The 21740-nt window shown below is 35.2% G+C and overlaps 1 protein-coding gene across 1 annotated transcript; it reads right to left on the bottom strand.

Moving 5' to 3' along the window:
• Positions 1–1122: 1122 nt before the first annotated feature.
• Positions 1123–21280, bottom strand: LOC114248341 (uncharacterized). The gene is made up of 6 exons (XM_028181553.2): positions 20850–21280; positions 14211–14443; positions 13666–13806; positions 10317–10639; positions 7230–7380; positions 1123–4860 (listed from the first exon to the last, which is right to left on the bottom strand). Exons 2-6 carry the CDS (start codon positions 14440–14442, stop codon positions 4589–4591), a joined length of 1119 nt encoding a protein of 372 aa, XP_028037354.2. The 5' UTR covers position 14443; positions 20850–21280; the 3' UTR covers positions 1123–4588.
• Positions 21281–21740: the final 460 nt, after the last annotated feature.

The following is a 21740-nucleotide window of genomic DNA, read 5'->3' on the forward strand; positions in this document are numbered from 1 at the left end:
CATAGTACATAGAAGTACATTAACTTCGCAAGTGCGATTTAGGGATTGTTTTAGTATGCTTTATTACTATAAATTATCATAACAATTTAAAATGTTTGTTGAAATGAAGAACAACTGATGGGGTTTTCATGTAATTTTGGTAGGTCGATAAAAATTAAATTGGGACCATTATCTGTCTACTTGGAGCTTTTGCATCAAGTACACAGATAGATCTTAGGTGATTTACTACCATTGGATTTGTAGCAGGTATGTAGAGTATGCTTTAGCCACGTCATCAAGGATCAATCAGATCCAATAACCTTTGCATTAGATGCCTTCAGTTCTAACACTAGGAGTAGGCTTAGGGACCCCGGTAACTGTACTCGTCGAACTCGACAAGGAGGTCGACGTGCTACCTAGCCCATGCAACAGCCCGCTGAGTTTCTGCCGGATGTTCTCAGCAGGCCGCGATTCCGATCGCGATGCAGTTGCTCTTGAGTTGTTAGGTCTCATTCAGAGGCCCTCGGGCAGTTGTTAGCAAATACCACCCCTCCTGGTTGAGCTTTTGTTTGCCCACCTGTCCTGGTGAAACTGGAAAGACCTCCGGGCCACCAGTAATCCGACAAACATAAAAAAGTATGCTTTAGTTTTTAATTATATGAATTTCCGTTAGTCCAGTGGTCATTGAGGCTGACTATCTCAGCATTTCAGTTTGATACTCGGTCGGAGTAAAGTTGTGTGTCTATGCTTAGCTTAGAATATCTGTTTTCTTCAACGTGTACATACATTTATTTTCAAACGACCTCTAAAATAAAATCCGCAGTAAATATTTATTGGTGGCAGAGCGTATTTTAATCCTGCATGTATAACTACCATCATCTTGCATATAAATCATATTGCATATTTCTACCACGAATCGCATAATAATATGCGTTTGAAAGGAAAGTTGTTAATTGTTAATTGTTTGTTAGTTGTCTAACACTTCATACCTCCTGTCCTCTAACACTTCATACTTCAAATCTTGAAGTGGGTGCATACTATTACCCATAAAAAACAAAAGACTATAAAAAAATTAAAACGATTAGGTTGCAGCCAGTTGTTTGGTATCAAGGAGAAAATAGAGATAACAATGAAACAACAGACTTTTAAGGTTCATAAATACTCATATTTTATTAAATCAACTGGCCTTATTAAATTACGACTTAAAACAAACTTATAGAATTGACTTTTCGCTGATAGGTATTCACTTGAAATCACAATACACTTAAAACTATTAATGCTATCTTAGGTCAAACATTATGTCAGACCTAATTTTTTTTGCTTAAAATCTATTTTATATTAGTGGTAGTTTCTAGTAACAGACATATAAAGAAAAGAATACGTCCTAATAGAGAACCTCCGTTCTTACTTGAAGTAGGTTGTAAAGTCGTAAGCGTTCTCGGTCTGACCGCTTGAAGCTTACAATACTTGCTTACTTTATTAGTAACATAATATTTTTTATACTAAAAACGGTAAGTGCCAGTGCAAAGTCAGTCGTATCGAAAAGATATTTTACTACTTATTCATAGCTGGCTTTTCTTTGGTGCTCTAGCCGTTTTATGCCTCGTATGCATTCCAACTTAACACAACCAAGGGCGCCTCTACAAATGCTGCTTATTTATCTAAAACTTAATATTTCAACAATGTAGACTGCTCAAAGTTTTATTAAGTAATCACGATATAAAATTTTAAGTTTCGCCCTTATTTGTATGTTGGTCAGACCTATTGCGACATCATCGTAACATACTATGTAGAACACTGACAATACCGGGCAGACATTGCTGCAGCTGTAAATATCACCTCATAATCTAATATAAACATCATCTCAGTACATTGACTTATCTCCATAACAATAATATTTCATACTATGTTACCAAATATGCATGTTCTTATTTATATTTATTTTAATTGTCGTAGTAGTATAATTAAAAACAAAATCACTAAAGACAAATAAATAGCTGTATTTTGTTACAAGAGAAAACAATCGCTTTTAAAAAGGAGCTAGATAGCCTCCTCTAAAAATACCGGGCCGCGCTTAGTCATGCGTAAACGCTAAAATATTAGTTTGAACTCTTATACTTAAACATTAGAAATAATTTAAAACAAATTGAACGAAAATTTTGGCGATGAACCCAATTGTGGTAACATGGCTGGTTGGTTAATCTCACTATGTGAATAACATGACGTACGTATTCATTGAATTGATAGTAGGTAACCATAACGACTAACATTGGCTAATCTAAGTTTTACAAACGAGTCACTGTGGACTGTCTATACCCCGATTTGTTTTTGAAAAGTAGCTTTCGTCAAACCTAGAAAAAAGTTATTTGCCCTCATTTGAACTTAAATATCAATGAACTACCTGGTAACGGACGGATTTATTTATATCGACGCATTGCGAAAATAAATCTAATTACATTTCTAGACTTTCTAATAAATTGGCCACCAAGTGTATACTATTCAATGATGTATTGAAAATATGTTTGCACTTTTCCTTATTACTGAATAACGACCTATCCAACCCCTCATAACGGAATGTATTGAACGATTTCTGGACCGTTGAATAAGTTAGATATATTTTATACACAATAGAAACAAGTTAGTATAACTAGCTGAGCAAGAAATTAAAACATAATGTATAATGTTTATCTTGGAGATTCTGGTGATGAAATTAGTAAGCAGAATGCATTGCCATCGATACTCGATAAGTGTGTAAAGTAATAAAACGAATTCTTGTTTTTTTTTTAAATACGTTTAAAATTGTGTTATATTCTATTTTAAAAGGGTGTTGAAAAAGACAAGACCTTTATAACATAAATAAAAAAATACAGAAGTAGTCAGAGGTAAATCACATCCAGTGCTCTGACCTGAAACTGGGGTAGAAGAAAACGAACTAGCTAGTATTAAAAATGCGAAAGTTTCTTATTCAATTACGCACAAAATTGAGAAAATTTAAAAGGGATTTGTGCTAAATAACGTTAATGAACAAAAGAGCATCAAGCAGTAAATTCGATTTACTTCATTGTTTCTGAATTACGCGTAAAACCGCAAAGTATGTCTAGGAAATACAAATAGTTTTAAATTTTCATGAATTTGTTTTGCTGTGGAATTAGAACCAAAGTTTTATTCGCACAGTTGCCAATGTAAAAAAGTGGTGATCACAAAAAATATTTCTTAGTAGTGACTATTGCACCGTAACTGCTTCTGTAAATGGGTCTTTTTTACTGGTGGTAGGACCACTTGAGTCCGCGCGGGTAGGTACACCACCGCCCTGCCTATTTCTGCCGTGAAGCAGTAATGCGTTTCGGTTTGAAGGGTGGGGCAGCCGTTGTAACTATACTGAGACTTTAGAACTTGTATCTCAAGGTGGGTGGCGCGTCTACGTTGTAGATGTCTATGGGCTCCAGTAACCACTTAACACCAGGTGGGCTGTGAGCTCGTCCACCCATCTAAGCAATAAAAAAAAAAAGAAAAAAAAATGGGCTTTCTGTTACTGCTTTCCTATTGTATATTATGTAAACATAAATGTCTTCCAAACATTATTATTAATGCTTACGAGTTTCCTTTTGCATACTTTAAATGTTTACTTCGGGACCTGTTCTCCTACACTCTCTTTAGACATATAACATAATGCTTACAGATATTTTAACATAAAAGGGGGGCTACAATTCCCACTACACGCAAGAGAGGCCTAAGCGTCAAGTTATGAAAACCAGTATGTGACCAGTGAGTGTGAGGAGTAGATATCCCAAAATCCCGTGGAGTCCCAAAATCCGTAAGAGGTTACCTGCCGTAGAAAATATAGATAGCTTTCCTTCCTTAATACTATTATTATACTACTATTATTACATTGTAATAAATGCAAACTTACAAAAACAGTTCCAATTAAAAACTATATGGTAAAGCGACGAATATACAATTGTTACCACAGTCATGTTTATCTTACTAATGGTAGCTTTGATAAGTAACATTTATAGACAATGTGTGCAAGAAGCACATGTTGTCGCTGGCTCATTTATAATACAATAGAGCAATTAATTCTAAATCGAACTAATAAATAAAGCGTTTTACACTCGACTAAAAACACAAAACTTTGGTTTGCATTATAAGTAAAGAAAATAAATTTTCGTAAGTCTATTTAAATGTTATTACATATATATGTACCTGGAATAATTAATTGCTTTTAGGTGTTTGTATGAACTACGTATTAAAATTACAAAATCAGATCGGTGAAAATAATTTGATTTAAAAAAGTAATTTCAATTTCAATTGACGCTTTTAAAACTATACAATATCTCTTATTATTTACATTATTTTAGTAATTTATTCAGTCCAAACATCAAAATTAAAAAAGAAATCGTCAATATCTGTATTTTCAATTAAAAAAAAAAATTAATATGCTGAAATGCTAATTTTATGATTTTTTTCTTTGGATACCTATTCTGATATTTAAAATAATTTATGAAGTAAAATAGTTGTGTGCAAAATACACAAACGAATACAAGTGCAAAATATATTAGCGAACACTACAAAAAAATTAAAAAGCATGCTTTTTTTTATATCCAGGAAATCAATTAGTGATAAGCTGAGTTAGGGGTGGTGAGGCCTCATCTCCATAGTATCTGTAACGGTGAGGTACTTGCAAGGTAACGGTGGAAGCTTCGTTGATCTCCGAATGCTGTGAGTCACGATGGCGGCGTAGGTCCACCTTACGTTGGAATGCTTTCTCGCAGAGTCCACACGAGAAGGGCTTATAGCCGGTGTGCTTCCTCATGTGTGTGATTAGATTCGAACTCTGGCTAAAAGCTTTCGAACACACCACGCATTTGTGCGGCTTCTCACCTGAAAAAAGGTATTTCTACGTTATTTTCGGTCAGCTGCATCCAGATGCCAGTTTTTAAAGTAGTTGTAAATGGTAATCGAATTATGTTTGATAATCCAATGAAGTAGCTTTTTTTACAATATGTTTATATTGCTGTTCTTGTTTTAAGTACCTACTGCATTTCAGGGCTGGGTAGGCATCATGTAAACGGAATAACGTAAACCATCATAATAAAATTCAATAACGTTTACAGCGTAGAAGCTACCGATTCATAATTAATAAGGGAAAGTGACATGTAAGAAACCACGGAATACGAAGTATAACGCGGAACGCGGACTGGTAATTAAAGCTTTTGTGACTAGACCATTTGTCATATCCTCGCGTATTTATTATTTAACGTTCCGTTACCGAACTGATTTAAAATGCAGCGCTGCCTCGTCGATCCTTGTATTCATTAACTTTTACGATAATTGTTTATTCGATAACCCTAATAAGCTATAAAGGAAATCGTTTAGTTCATTCATCAATGATTTTTAATAAACACAATTTTTTTTATTGTGAGTTTAAATGTAGGTGTACAAGCCGGATTGTTTTGGTTTTTTTTCTTGGTCTTGATGTTCATGTGAAGGCCTGTGAAGGTTGCGCGGCTAATTGCCAAGCCGCATTTTGGAATATTGATGATGAGGCATTTATCGAGGGGACGAGTGCCATGTAAGGCCGCTGTAAATCATTCGGAACAGGGCAGAGACGTGACGAGATGTCTCCGCCTGAGACAAATATGTCCGCCACATTTTTTAGTTGCTATAATTCGTCTCGTTGAGCTCACTGGAAGCGGACAGACAATTGACAAACGAGCTTTTGTTTTTACTTTAACAACTACTTTTAGAAAACAGTACTTGTTTAACTCACGTAAAGACCTTTCCTGCTACATAATTTTTTTTATTAATCTTCATATTGAACCATTGGATTGTACTAATTGAAATTTAAAAAATAATGAAATAAACAACGTATTGAGATGTGTTGTCACGTTATTCCTTATATTGAGTAATTGCATGTGTACATTATAATTTTAATAAATTTATCGGTAGCTTAGAGATTGCGGTTCGCGAGATTCATAATAAGTACATATTCGCTATCTTTAGCTTAATGAGCCAATGAAACAAGTACAACTTACGCGATGTAACATAATTATTTTGTAGAAAGAAACCTAGGCTTGTGTTGTCGGCGGCTTGAAGTTTTTAAGTAGTAGCTCGTTTAAGAAGCTGTGTATACTTTATTCATAAGGCACCACAATTTGTAGCTTTAAGAAAATTCCCAAAGAGCTTTTGTATCATATGGCGTGTTAAAAATTTGCAATTGTAGTTGGCAGTTTACAACATTTTTTTCATAATTTTAATGAAATTTGATAGACGAGGGCGCTAGTAGTTTCAAATATGGGTTTGAATTAAACATTGAGCGAATTTTATATTACATTAATATTACAAATTAAAATATTACAAATTATTAAAATTACAACATATAAATCGATTTCGCTAAGGACGCAAGTTAGTTGAATTTTTTATTAAATAACAGGGTAAGGGATATTTAACAAGCGGTCTACAGTCAAGTTAACACCGGTATGATGTACGAGAGACAGTTGTCATAATAATTGGAGTTTCACACTAAGCTGTTTTGAATTGTTTGTAATGGGGGTGATTTAATAAGTCGACGATATGTTACGTCAAATGTGTTCAATTTTCTGGGATATTTAGAATTATGGACTGCGTATTACAATATCATTGTCGGTTCAAAGACGGATTTGGACGGAGAGGCGGAGACGGGTTTGGTATGTTAGTAGTCATCACAGATTCGTACTCAATTCCTGGTTAAAATATCGAAAGTTATCAATTATTTCGCTGGTATATATATTTTGGTATAAATAACACCGAAAAATCATAAAATATGTTTTGCCGTTTTACGTTACGTTTTTTGTTTTTCTACAATACCCAATAGTTCGTTAGTCTCGCTAAAACTCGAGAACAGCTGGATCGATTTGGCTAATTTTGGTCTTGAATTATTTATGGAAGTCCAGAGAAGGCTTAAAAGGTAGATAAAAGCATGAAAATACTGGAAATTAAATAAAAATAATAATTTTGTTTTTCTTTGATGTGTCCCCCGTCGGACGAATTCCTTTTGTTAGTGTTAAGTTTATTTTATACAAAAGTTTAGGTTTTTTATTTATCAATTGGGGCACTACGAAGTCTGCCGGGTCAGCTAGTACAGACTAAAACAGAAGGCGCAAGAGTCTCCAGCTTCAGCTGACTGCTAGAAATGTGTAACTTCGTGAATAATAGTATTTACTTTATGTTTACCTTATTGCCGTTTCGTATAAAAATATCAAATAACTGACCTGTATGTATGTAAGTATGTTTCTTCATATCCGATTTTTGGTGGAAGCGTTTTCCGCAGTACTGGCAGGGGTAGGGTCTCGTGTCAGAGTGTATCAGTAGATGGGTGGACAGGGTGCTCGAGCGCTTAAAGCATTTCCCGCATTGTTTGCACTAAAAAAAAAACAATATCTCTTTAGCTAATATACCCACCCGCCTTCTTTACTTTTCTAAATAAAAATTACATGAATTTTATGTCAATTTAGCATTTGGGCAGCCAATCAACACAAATAATTTACAATGTATTTTTTATGAGATGTTTTGGGCCAACCCAAAATTTTATATAATTGACAATTCTTGAGAATGTGCTCGGTAACCGCTAAATATTAAGTAGACCCGTAAGCGATGATAGATTTAAAGCCTAATGGAATATTGTATGATCGTTACTTGACATATTTCTGTATCTCTTCAAGTACCTAACCAATTGATGAATATGAGTGATCCTTGATCCGTTTCTGGCTATTTACGGGGTACAGTGTAAAATATGTACCCAGAGTGAGTGCCTTTGAGCGCACTCCGGAAATAATGCAGTACTTACAAAAGTCTTTAAAACTATGCTCGTTTGCCAGTATTAGTTAAAAACAAAAATAATTAATTTGCTACAACTATAATATGTTTTGGAGTACCTTGACCTTTACTGAAAAAATATAATACTGATAGATTAAATTTTACGGAATTATACCTACTCAATTATTTACATACTTTACTTTATTTACTTCACTTGCAATACTTAACGTATAAGAATGTTACTTGTTCATACAAATATGTTTTTATCAAATAATTGTCCAAATTTTTTAACTGCCCCTAGCGGTCTGTAAAACTCGAGTTGTATAATTAAAACATTACTGACACCCGTCGTTCAGTTTCACAAGCCCTGACAGCTAGTAATAAGCTAATGATAGGGCTTCACAACTACCCCTTTCTACACTTTTCTTTGATTTTCCAACTCGGTATCGTTTTGTGATTTTTTTTCCTTTGTCCGGTAATTAGTTCTCGACGACGGATCGTTATTCGTATTTTCCACATAATTTATTAACGCATCGAGAAAGTAAATCAACTGTAGGTAATTGTTTCTTAGTTAAAAATGCAATGAAAACGCGTTTAAATGTGACGTTTCGAATTATTGTGGTTCTTGATGGCGGGAAAGACAGCCGTAGAAAAAGACTGAGAATATTTACATTATGTAGACCGATTACGCTCACGCAGTACAAGGATCTCTGAAAATTTGTTTACAAAGAGTAAAAAAAACAATGTATGCTTACTTTTGGTATACAGTGAGGCCCTACATTTATGGTTTATTTACATACACGTACCTAACAAAAGATTTCTAAATAGATACTGTGAGAAGTATGAGTGTTCTTTAGATTTATTTAATCAGATGTTTTTGGAATGCATACGAAAATGTTCAAGTCAATTCATGTTCGGTTTGAGACACAGATTACATCAGTGAATCATACAGATATTTCTGTATTTAAAACTGATATTAAGTACAAAGCTACAACAAGCACGAAGGTAAAATGACGTATTTCTACATTACATTTATTTATTTGGTTTATTTGATTATAATGCATGAATATGTTAATACTAAATGAAAAAAATACATCTTGATACAAAGTTTTAATTGCATTTAAACTTTTTCCATATTTACCGGTAATAATTAAATGCACGTTTATTATTTCAATAATGTTTATCAAAGTTAAACATTTAACCTACTTATACACCTCTATTCGACCTCGTCAGACACCTTCAGCAATTTTCTTTTCTTAAATAATATAATTAGTTCGGCATGAAAAAATACAACTCTCATTTAGTAAGCCAACATTAAACATTGTTTTGTATTGCGATTTCTTGAATTAATTGTTAAATAATGGTGAAGAAAATGGAACATGTAGATAATTTTGAACTTCTCTTACTATTTCTTTAATAATTTTGCAAAGAACATTTGATAAATGAAACATTTCAAATTTTCATTTATTTTCATTTGATATTGTGCAAAATAATTATCATTTGGAGGCTACTTTTATGAAGAAAAAAAACCACGTGCTTCTTAAGAGCGTCTCAGTGATTAATACGAATGTGTTTCTTTGTTTCAAAATTACTAATTGAATGCAGGTGAAATCGCGCCGGGTCCATTTTTATTACGCACACTGTTTCATCAATTGATGGTGTTACTTTTAACGACTAAAACAGGCCGAATTTTTTTAGTAACTAAGTTAGAAATAGGAGAATATTTTAGCTATCTTTGGATAATCATGCGGTATGATAATCCAACGGACGAGGTTCAAATCCGCGTAACGGGCCTGTGACAGTTGGCCAGGCAGCTGTCTCGACTCGCGCCTTACGAAAACCGCTACTTTTTTGGTCGACTTTTTATATCGATGCACTCTTATAAACAACACAGGTGCTAGGGTATGACTGTCCACATATGGTTATCGCTTTGTAGGTGTTTTTTTTTTATATATGGTCGTTGTATCGCGTAAAACTCCCTAGGTATTTTATTGTAAAAACTTAATCCGTTTTTTATTTGTTGGTTTGATGCGTGGATGTGTTCACAGCCCACCTGGTGCTATGTGGTTATGAAATTTCCAGTAGACTGAGAGGTTCCTAAGTATCCGAGGTAATCTAGCATTATCGTACAACCCTCTTCAATATGGAGTATTTATATGGAGTTTATTTCATACTATTCACTTTTTGTGTTTGAGATCTAACGCAAAAAAGCCAACATCTGATTAATAGCCATTTCGATGATAAACAATACAGATATTTTACTCTTTATTTCACAGTTTCAGAAAGAAAATCGAATCGTTTAGATGCACAGTGCAAAAAGAGAGATCGATAGATTTGTCAGGGTCGCAAGACCCGTTCTGATGCACCGTACTTATTAACACAAGCGCTATTTTTGCTATTTGATTTGTTAAAAAGAATGAAACGGAGACTGGTTTGCTATTTTAATACATTTTGAACGGAAACTGTACAGTTATCCAAGACTGGTTGATGTCGCCTTGCCGCAATGCGTTAAAGTAATCGTGCAAGAATTTAAATCTACGTACCTGGAATGTTTTCTCATTTTTATTTTCGTTTTTAAGGAGCAACGAATAATTAAGGTCTGCCGGTGGCGGTAATGGTAACTGGTAGCTCTGGTGTGCTGGTGCTGAAGGACATCGGCGTGGTTCCGTACTGATAGGGCGCTCCGTGCTCTCAGGACTACTGCGGCACCTTTTCACTAACTCTAAAGGGGCTTCTTCGTCGTCACGTCTGCTCCATTTACAGATAGGCAGAGTAATATCGTCTTGTTCGCGTTCGCATACACTGCCCGGCGACCAAATCTGACGATTTTTCATTGACAGATTTAAAGGTAGCTCCTCTTCGCCATCTAGGACAAAAAGTATACGAATCAAGATTCGGTAATGTATTCAGTATATACGTAAAAAATAAATCAGTGTGCTATTTAAATATATCGATTTGAATCTTGACACCGTTCGCATAGAAAATATTTGATGTTTCATGCAAATAAGTAGTTAAAAAATTCTTAATTTCCAAAGAAAAATTTCATGTAGTATTATGTTATTGAATTCATTAAAAGTTCCTGAATCTGACTGCAATGTGTTTTAAACGAATATTATTTTTAATGTATTCATTTGCATGTGGAAATATGTAACAATACATGCATCGGGTCGTCTGTGTAAACATATGAATTTAAGTAGTGTCGGCGTTTCTCTTATTCTGTTCTTCACGCTTTTAACTTTATATTTAAAGTCGGACGAGTCAAATCGGTCGTCTGTAAAATGACTTATGAAATCTGTACAGGTGTATATTGTTTGACAACGATTACGTCAATGTTTACTTTTTACAGCATAAAATTTACTTATTTCCAAACCTGCACAAGGAGCATTTTTTTTAAATTTCATAGATACAATCTAAAGCATTTATGTGTAGAGATTTATGGTAAAATAAATTTTAAATTAAGTATCGTTTATACTGCGTTTTTTTTCGGAGAAACATTATAAGAGTCATATAGATATACAAATTTTAACAACCCTAACCATACTCAACATATCAACTGGAAGAAAATCGAAATGTATTTTTTCGTCACCATGATTTATGACTATAAAAATAAAAAATACATAAAAATTCTAGTCCATATTTACGAAACAATATTCATTGGGATCTAGTAGTCATTGAAATTGCTTAAATTGGTTCAGCAACGATTTTGTCCATAATAGTTTCGACCAACTTTTAATTGAACTAGTAAAATTTGGTTTCGTCCTCAAAACTCTGTTCTGGAATAATTAACCAATTGATAAAGTAGTTGTTAGTATGTATAAATCGAATTCGTGGTTCGAGAACGTTTCCGCTGTTATCACGAGGTTGACTCGCAACTGGTACAAGAATGGATAAGAACCAATTAAAACACTTACTTAAAGAATTTTTAAACAACAAGAATGAGTAGTATTTTTCGTAATATACAATTCGTAGTTTATTTTGTATTGTTAGAGCTATCACTTAAGTATTTAAATACGAAATGATAATTCAAGGTAATTTTAGTTAGAAATAGTATACATGTTAGAAAATATGGTAACTAAATTAGCAAGGGTAGAATTTGTCTTTTTGTTGTTAGTTCCACGAAATCTCGAATAGAACGATGTGTTAACACAATTGTTTTTACACTATCTTATGTCGTTGTATCGTTAATAACGAAGTGCATGTTCCGATTACGTACTAAAATAAATATTATTCTTAAATCTGCAATACAATAAGCTACTAAGAGTCGAGCTCGATTATACCTATTTAACCGAAGGTTAGAACTGATATTGGAGTGCATGGCGATGTGTATAAGAAACACAATCTTACAATATTATTCTCAGTTGCCTTACGGGGAGATTCAGGATTGACCTACGTGCAATACTGTTATCCTATTCATCTTTGGCGCACCCGCTTTTTCTGCAATATATAATGTTCTCACAAAAAGACCGTGACGTGCGTCTCAACTATGATAGGTATAGTGATTAAGAACGATGTTTTTTTTTATGTTTAAGAGATCACTGGAGGCCCGGACGCCTCTCTAGCTTTACCAGGGCAGGTGGGCGAGAAAGGGCTCAGTCAGGAGAGGTGGGATTTGCTAACAGCTACCCGAGCGCCTCCAAAGGAGACTTAACAACCCAGGAGTAGCTGCTTCGCGAATGAATCTATTACCGGATCGGAATCGTGTCCCGCTGAGAAGCGATTCCGATAAGAACGACGTATCAAGGCTTAAGGCAACTAGTTTCATTCTAAACTAATCTGTACCAATGTCAAACTTAGTAGCATTTTTTATGTTAACTACACGGGGCTTACCTATACCTACTTTATTTATAATCAAGTTTCCTTGAAGCATAGGAAGCACGAATTGTTTCTTTGCGACGGAGTTGACGGAGGTAAACGACTTGTTAACGACGACATATCACCGCTTCGAGTTATTAATCGGTGCCTTACACCGATAGCTATTGTAATGAGTCTCATTCAACAGCGTGAGACATGTAAAGAGGCCGAGGTGAACACACAATATGCAGTAGGAGTATTAACATTCTGAGCATTTTACCGATACGAAATGTAAGCAAACGCTTTCGCTGTCGTAGATAATCTAATTGCTTCGAATGCGTAAATTGTCGAATTTTAGGAAATGCAGGAACGCAGTGATCAATAATGTGTGTAGCTATTAATACTTTCATAGGCAGTTAGGATAAATAATAAAAAAATTCAACTATTTATACATATTTAAGTACTAACGGTGACGGTACTTAATGTTACCAGTCCTTTATTCTTCGTAAATGGAACCGGCTATCAACACCATTGGTCATATTTAGTTTTTGGTTCTTATTGGTTATCAATACAACACCACCAAAATTTGATGGACAATTCTACAATGAAGAACATTGTTGAATTTCATGAAAATAATTGGTGTATTTGGCTAAGCTAATGAATATTGTCGATACATATTATGATTCCGCACGGGTAGGTATTGCCTCTTTCTGTTCAGTTATACCTGTTGGCTTAAAGGTTTGGAAATTCTTTGCACCTACGTCCTAAATCATAAAACCTCAATAAAACTCATAAAACCTATTTATGAGTTTTATTCAAATTGGAACATTAATTACGAGTATATAATTAAGGAAGTAAAAATCGGACAGTCAGGCTGGACATAGTTGGCCACAAATAAGTTAAAGAAATCCAACTGTCACAAATATTAAATCAAAGAAACAGATTCAACAAGTATTTCATGAAGTTTTTAAATATTTTCGATAAAAAGTTTGTCATCCCGTGTAAATTGTATATGTAATATTGAATAAGTGACATACCACTGTAAGATATCGATAGATAAACTACAAAAGCGATTTAGTGTTTAACTGTGTTTTAGTTTACCTTCTCTTGTAGGACTGTTTTTAATCTGGCCCGTAGGTGTGCAGGCGAAGTCTGTTGGGGTGCGGGGCAACAGCAGAGGCCAAACTCCCGCACCACCATACAGTGCCCCGAGACTGCTACAGTACATTAAAGCTCCAAGCTCTGCACAAACGAAATTAATTATTCACTACAAAAGTTAATATGTCATCTAGCAAAATGTCATCTAGCAATTATGGCAGTCGACCATCTAAAGTTGTTGACTTTTTATTTTTTATTGCTTAGATGGATGGACGAGTTCACAGCCCGGTTAAGTGGTTACTGGAGCCCATAGACATCTACAACGTAAATGCGCCACCCACCTTGAGATATAAGCTCTAAGGTCTCAAGTATAGTTACAACGGCTGCTCTACCCTTCAAACCGAAACGCATTGCTGCTTCACGGCAGAAATAGGCAGGGTGGTGGTACCTACCTGCGCGGACTCACAAGAGGTCCTACCACCAGTAAGACTATTTGCATAATTATCAATGTGAACCTGGTATTTTTAAAAGTGAATTCCATCAAGTACCTGTAGCACGAGCGTAATGCTTAAGAGCTCTTCCAGCCAGTTCGAAGTCCCCTAAAGGCGCTGTTTCCAAATGATGTTCTGAAGGCGAGTCCGGTGTTCGGGGAGGCGAATGTGGCGACGAAATTGACGTTGGGGACACGCTACGTTCGGGCGATGGAAACCGATGTCCCGGTACAGGAGCCGACGGCCAGAACTGTTCGGCCAGCCGTGATAGTAGCACGTGTCGCGACATTCTAAAAAAAACACATTACGATGAATATATTTTTCGATACATGTATTTTAGTACAGCACTATTACTACTACTCACACAGTCGGAACCTTAATTAATAATCACTTGAATATGAAAATGAAGAAAAATCGTATAATTGGGACGTATATAAAATGTGCATCGGCACGTTGCTTCATCAGGGAAATGATTGAATTTAACACCGGACACATTTCTTATTTTCATTCAAATGACAGTTGTATCAATAATCTGTTCGGCATTGAATAAATCACTACACAATACGTGAGTCAGTGAAACAATATTGTATCTGATATATGTTTATTTGCAGTCTTTCTTTGTATTTTTCAAAATCTTGCAATTTTCCGATAGGTTTCTTGATCAGTTTTGAAGAAGTATCCGAAATTAAAAGTAGTAATTTTTAAACTATGTAAAGTAAATTTTAACTAGTGTTTGCAATATAAAGACTGCGTAACACAAATTTTCCAGTTAGCACGCCCGCACGTTTATATAGGTATCCTGTGTGATTTTGTTTTTTACGATTCCGACGCATCTAAATATTCTCATTTGTTGTTTACAACGCCAAAAAACCGATCTGAGCTATTAATTACTTTAAAGAATAAAAACATTTAAATAATAGATTTGATTTATAAATGAAATAAACAAAAAATATTGATTTTATCGAGATTTGATGGCTTATGGTGACCGTTTAAGTGTTCTGAATAATGAAACTCCGTTACGTGACCAACGCTATTAGTGTTGAAACTCAGAATGTTTGTTGACAGCACTCAATGATTAATTTTGTCGCTTGTTTGTTGTTAGCGAATCGTATTAAAAGCTCAATCAAGTAAATGAAGAATCAGAATAATGGTGGCGACAGGGCGACCGCTGCGTACGCGCATTAATAATTCACGCGCCGAGTAATACAATCTTCATTAGACTAATACACATTAGATATTAACGGAATGAATGCTTACGTGCCTTCAATCCAATCCACGTGAAACTAAGGGTATTTCCATTAGGAATTAAAGCCGCGAAGCTATCTATGTTAAATGTGTCATACCTTTTTTTCCGTAATGAAAAATAATGATTTGACGCAATGATTTTCACAAATTTCCAATTATAATAATGTACTTCACCGATTCTTTGATTAATAATGAGGGATTGGAAAGTTTATTGAAGCTAAATCGTGTCATCTGCTAATATTAACACGGAGCTTTATTAACAAAGACGTCGAAGAAACTAACAATGATTAGATCTTGTTAATTAGTTAAACATTATCATAAGATAACACACAGTAATTTATTACTTTTATACGGCAATTCATAAGATTGTCCGCATTAAAAGACAAATTGACGGAATAAAATGATTGCCTCATAAAAACACTAACTACATAACTAAGCTACACAATTTTCCTCAGCAATGGGAACTAAAACAAATGTCATGAAAATCAATCACCACATTCCTTTTAATCAAATAATGCAATCATGGCATAATTGATAAGTGCAGATACACATAAATTATTTCTTTTGTTTGGCCTTTGAAAACAAAACAAACAAATGGTTTTAGCTGAAAAATACGAGCGTTGTAGTTGCGAACAGATGTTTCTTCTATTGTTATATCTAACCAATATGATATTAATTAAACACAAATTGAAATATGATTTCAATTAAATACAAAAGACCATTAAGTTATTGTGCACTAGTACATTAATTTATCACAATAAAGATGTTACAGAATACAAATCACGGAATCGGAAACATTGTAAGTAAGTGATTATGTTTTAAGAGTTATTTGCGTGTGATAAAGGGCGTATTGTCAGCACGCACGTGTAAATACCACTTAATTTCTGCCGCGTGGCTCTCTTGCATTCCGGTTTGAGGGATATATCAATATAATTAAAACATTAATCCATGTTTCATGGTGAGAGAGGAAGGTTATGGTACGCCAAAAAAGACGTCCTATTTTTTTCATTCAAATTTCTTTATTATTTATGCAATAGAAACCCAGTATTCTGTTTTTATCTAATAATTTCTCTCGAAAAATCGTCCATTTTGGTTAATAATAATAATAACTGGGACCAAATCACTCACGGTCATCCGGCCCCAATTTAGGATTCTTTGTTTTATTAGTACCAGAGATTGACAAACATACTAATGTGCGTTGAAATATATACATACCTAGTCAGGTCATAAATTCTGTCACATGTTTAATGTAAAATAATTGAAACAAGTTTATTCATTATGTAACCATTCATATACCAAAATGAACTTAACAAAACATAGATTCTTACGACACTAAACTTTATTCAAAATGACCTCCGTGATTTTGAATACAGGCCTTCAATCTGCGCGGCCAGTCGTCTATCGCAGCACGAACGAGGTCCATGTCAATATCGGCGGCTGCCTTAATCAAGGATGTCTTGAGTGACTCCAAATTGGGATGAGGCTTTGAGCACGCCTTTTCCTCCAAGTGTTGCCATATCTTGTAATCTAACGGATTCAAATCTGGACTGGGGAGGACCAGTCTTCGTGCCAGATGAAGTCGATTTCACGCGCCGCCAGCCAGTCTTGTGTGCTCTTCGCTCTATGAGCTGGCGCCGAATCTTGTTGGAATACCCAGTGCCTGTTATTGAACATGGTATGAGAAACAGGTTCCACAAGGTTCGTCAGGACTCTATTTTGATACACAACTGCATTCGTTTTTACACCTTTCTCACAAAAATGTACCTCTGTTAAGCCCCAATAAGAAACTCCCAACCATACCATGAGCGAGGATGGAAAATGACCTCGTTGGACACGCGGAATACGGTTGCTCGCTTCTTCACTACTGTGTGCGTACACCTTATCATTTTGTTTGTTGTAGCTCTCCTCTACGGTAAAAATTTTTTCATCCGAAAAAAGAATTTCCCGATATTTTTTTCCCGCGTACCGCTTCAACAAAGCGCGGCATCTCTTCAGTCTCAGGTCCATTAGACGAGCATCCAAACGATTTCCTGTTTTTCTTCGATATGCCCGAAGCCCTAAGTCTTCATTTAACACCCTTTTCACCGTGGTTCTGCTTAACCCCATTTGAAGGGCCAACAGTTTCTGCTTACGTTTGGGATTTATTAGAATTCGCGCCTTCACAGCTTTTATCAGTGCTGGAGTCCTAACAGACCGAGGGCGACCACTTCTTGACCTGTCATCTACACTAGAGTCTTCATTGTATCGTTTGATGGTACGATAAACGAATCTTTTGCTTATATTCAAAATTTTCAGTATGTTAAAAATTTGAATTGGCGCGTAACCGCAACGATGCAACGCAATAACTGCAACACGGTCTACTTTAAGCGTCTACTCCATATTTAAAAATGAGTACAATTCTAAAAGTATACATTTTTAGTTTCATGAACAATTCGAAATTCGAATTCAATAAACTTTTTTGTGGCCAGCATTCTAAAAGAAAAGTTTTTACTGTGTGACAATACTTATGACCTGACTAGTTATATATAGATAATAAACGCGCTGACAAAGAGCAAACAAATTTATTCATCGCACAATGTGGGCCCGATGTGGAAGTCGAACCCCCGACCCTTAACGCAACAGTCAGGGGCGGTATCTACTACTCCACCGAGTCAGTCTTAAGGTTAGGAAATAAATATCGAAAAATGGTCATCCCGGTATCCCGTTGCTTCGATAGTCACGTTGCGTGCTCACTTGGTTTGCAACAAACCTGCTCATTAATTAAATTCGAATGTAGTGAATGACTTTGATGATAAGTCTCGGAAGCGAAAATGCAATGGTTTTTTTTAGCAAAAAGTCTGTTTTGTATGGGTTGTTTTATATATTTCTCTGAGTATTCCAATTCCAATTGTTAACTAGAAAACCATATAAAATCGTGACGTATGTTTTAAGTTTTCAATTCTGCAGAATGGTCGGCAATTTCAAATCCAAAAATGAACACATGTCACAATGATATATTCGCTGTCATATATTCCGACTTAACTATATAATATGTTATTTGCGACTGTTGCGAGACTTCTCCATTTCTTTGCTACTGCATATATATTCAGTTTTAAAAAATCGTAGATGCTTTATATAGATTATCAATATAGTGTGATCAGCCGTGAGAACATTGATCGTCAACTCTTTCTTATGTTGCCCTGACGTCTCATGTTGCAATGAGCTCTGAGCATGCTGGTTGAATATTTAGATAAAAGTGATGCGAAGCTGTTTCGGTATGCAAACATTACCAGCGACCAGTTTATCGTCTCCTCAGAAAATTTCTTCACAGTTCAAGGGCGTCGATTTTTTTACGACTGTGTTAACGGTTTTTGGGAAGGCTTAAACGACGAAAGGAAGATCTTCCACCGAGCGGATGATATTTGCTAGGTAGACCGGCGGTCCGAATGTTGTTATTCGGAACTTGTATATATGCAAGCTTATCTTGAAAATGTCGTAAGCGAGATTCAGGCATCTGTCAAATATTTTGCGTTGTATGATGGCTACCGCCACAGGTTCGTCAGTGCTTCACGTCAATGCTTTCTTAAAGGTATAAACACATTACAATTAACATTGAGTTAGATCAGCATAGAAAATTAACCACCATTTATTGTATTGAGCTTTAATTCGGAGACGTAATATTGCATTGAGATTATTAAATTACGATTTGAAAATATGTATCTACTTTGTATTAAGATGAGAACGCGTTGAAATCTTTGCAACGAGATAATTGCGTGATTGAAAAACGTGCGTGCGCGCTGATTAAAGCCACCGAACTAAACGTAATTAAGAAGACTTTTACGATTTAATCTAGCATTTAATTAATTGAATTAGTATAATTAATGCTAGATAAAATGAAAAAGTAGCTTTGGTTATGTCTTCTAGTCACAAAGACAGATGAACTTAAATTTAGCAGAGCATTAAGAAAATATTAATTAGGTCAACTTTAAAATTATTTTTTTAAATATGCTAACGCATCACCTGGTGTTAAGTGGTTTATGGGACCCATTAATATTAAAACGTGATATTCTCCTACCTTGAGATATGGCGAAGTTTCCACTGTATTGTGTATTCGCGGCAGAAAAGTTAGAATAAAGCGTCTTATATGCCACGCTTGCATGCTTAGTATCTAAGCAATTTAAATATTTTTTTAATACGTCTCAATTTTGTACAGCATTACGTAAATAATAATAAGCACATAATAAATATGTAATTATATTTTAAAGACAACCTGAAAATCGTGTAAAATGTTTTTTTCAATAAACTGCGGTTTCCTGCGCCACATGTCACCTACATACCTGTTTGGTAAGTACATATGTGCATGCGCATGCACAAAAGAAATACTCGAATACGCGTTCGTAGCTACGATCATCGAACACATGAACAAATTTAGTCTCGACACGTTTGTTTATTGACACGGAAGAATCGTCTTTATTTACCTTTGCACTGAATAAACCAGACGCTATTGAAGCAATGTAAACACATTTCACTCTTATTCGATTGCAGTGCGGTGACAAATCCTTACATACGAACGAAACTTGCAGAATTTACTGAAGGTATTGTTTAAAGTGATGTCTTGTCAGCCAGTTCTATATATTTAGTATGTAATTCTTGTTAATTATTTATTGTTACTCGGAGTTTTTTTTTTCTATAAATTTATAATAATAGAAATATGAATGTAAGAGAAATCAAGACATTAACAATTTTTTTTCGTTTTGTTAATTAGCTATTTTCTAAAGCATTCATAACTTCAAAGAAAACCACTGTTTTGTCGGTCTAAAATTTAAAAGTTTTGAACTACACATTTTTTTTCCTATCTCTGCTGATAGCCTTGAGAGGCTATTTCAGCTTCTCCTTGACGTGTAGGTGAGCTCACAGGGCTCAAACCGGGTGTATTGCTATCAGAGCAAGAGCAGTACTTCGCAGAATCTGCAACCGGATCGGAAACGCGACCCACTGAGAAGATCCGGCGAGAAACTCAGTGGGCTAACTATTCATAGTGTTTTAGATACACCGGCATGTGATTTAAAAGTAAAGTATAAATGTATTATAGTAAATATCTACTTCAAATATAATGTAAATATCCTAGTAATAATATGCATTAAACGGGAATTTCACAATATTTATCAAAATATATAAGCATTAAACTTTTTAAGTATCGTTCATTGTAAGGATTTTCTACCACCTTGCTATCGAATAAGAGTGAAATGTATTTGCATTCTAGCGTGACTGTTTGACTACAAAATACCACATCACATGTAAGATGGTTCAATTTTCACAACAAAATATAATATTTAACATCAATACCTTATGGTCTAGTGTCCGAAATACTCTCAAATATTAAAGCTTAGGATCAATTTATTAATGCAGAAAGTAGAAAAGTAATTACGTATTGTTATGTTATTGGAATTCATTTATATCCGCGCCTCTTACCTTGTACGGGAATTCTACGAAGCTACGAACTTCTAACTCACTCACTGCTACGACACACTGTATTAGTTTTTTCTAACTGTAGTAGTACTCAAACAAATAATTGTCTATTAGCACACGAATAAAATGAAATCATTTTAAAGTGCTTTGATTTTAAGCTTCATTAGTTGTATACGCGATTCAAATCGTCGCGGGACTGGGAGGCTTTCCAGGTAGGCAGCCGAGAACAGTGGTGCGTCGCGTTTGGCGCCAGGCACCTGACTGAAATAAGGCTCGCGCGCCCCGACCTACCCGACTGACATGGCTTAGCAACGTTTTTTTTTTTTTTTCAAAACTCTGCCGAGCAAGGGAAAAAAAATGATTTCGTATGGAGGCTGCCCGATTAAGAAATGATTTGATGAAACAGTCAGTTGACAGGTGGCTCGCGTCGTGCTCACCGGCTAATTGCTGGGCGCGTTCAGCTCGGTAGTGAAGACGACGTACTGAAAAATTGTATTTTAGTATTAATGCCCGCAAATAAGCGGTTGCAGCTCGCGCGACATTAAGCACGCCGCTTTATATCATGTTTTATCATAGTTTCTTGCAAGTAAGCGACTGGTTTGATATATTTATGCATAGATCGAGAAAGTCTATCAGAGACGGCATAAGGTCCTGATTATAGAAGATTAAGCATTTGCAGGGATTTTGATTGAAACGGTAGAGCTTAGATTTGCTAGAGCAACACGCCCCGCCCAATGCGCGCCATTGGTCGCGTTCTAGCGCTGGGCGGGGCGTTGCTTAGAAACGAATTTAGAAGCCTTTAACGGATTAACTGTGATTTCGTTAGCATTGTCGCTTATGTAGCATGTCGTTGTTAACGCCTTACAACGGGTTACATTATTTTGTTAATTACAT

Source organism: Bombyx mandarina, chromosome 04 (genome assembly GCF_030267445.1).
Source record: "Bombyx mandarina strain Sakado chromosome 04, ASM3026744v2".
Classification (NCBI taxonomy): Eukaryota; Metazoa; Arthropoda; class Insecta; order Lepidoptera; family Bombycidae; genus Bombyx; species Bombyx mandarina.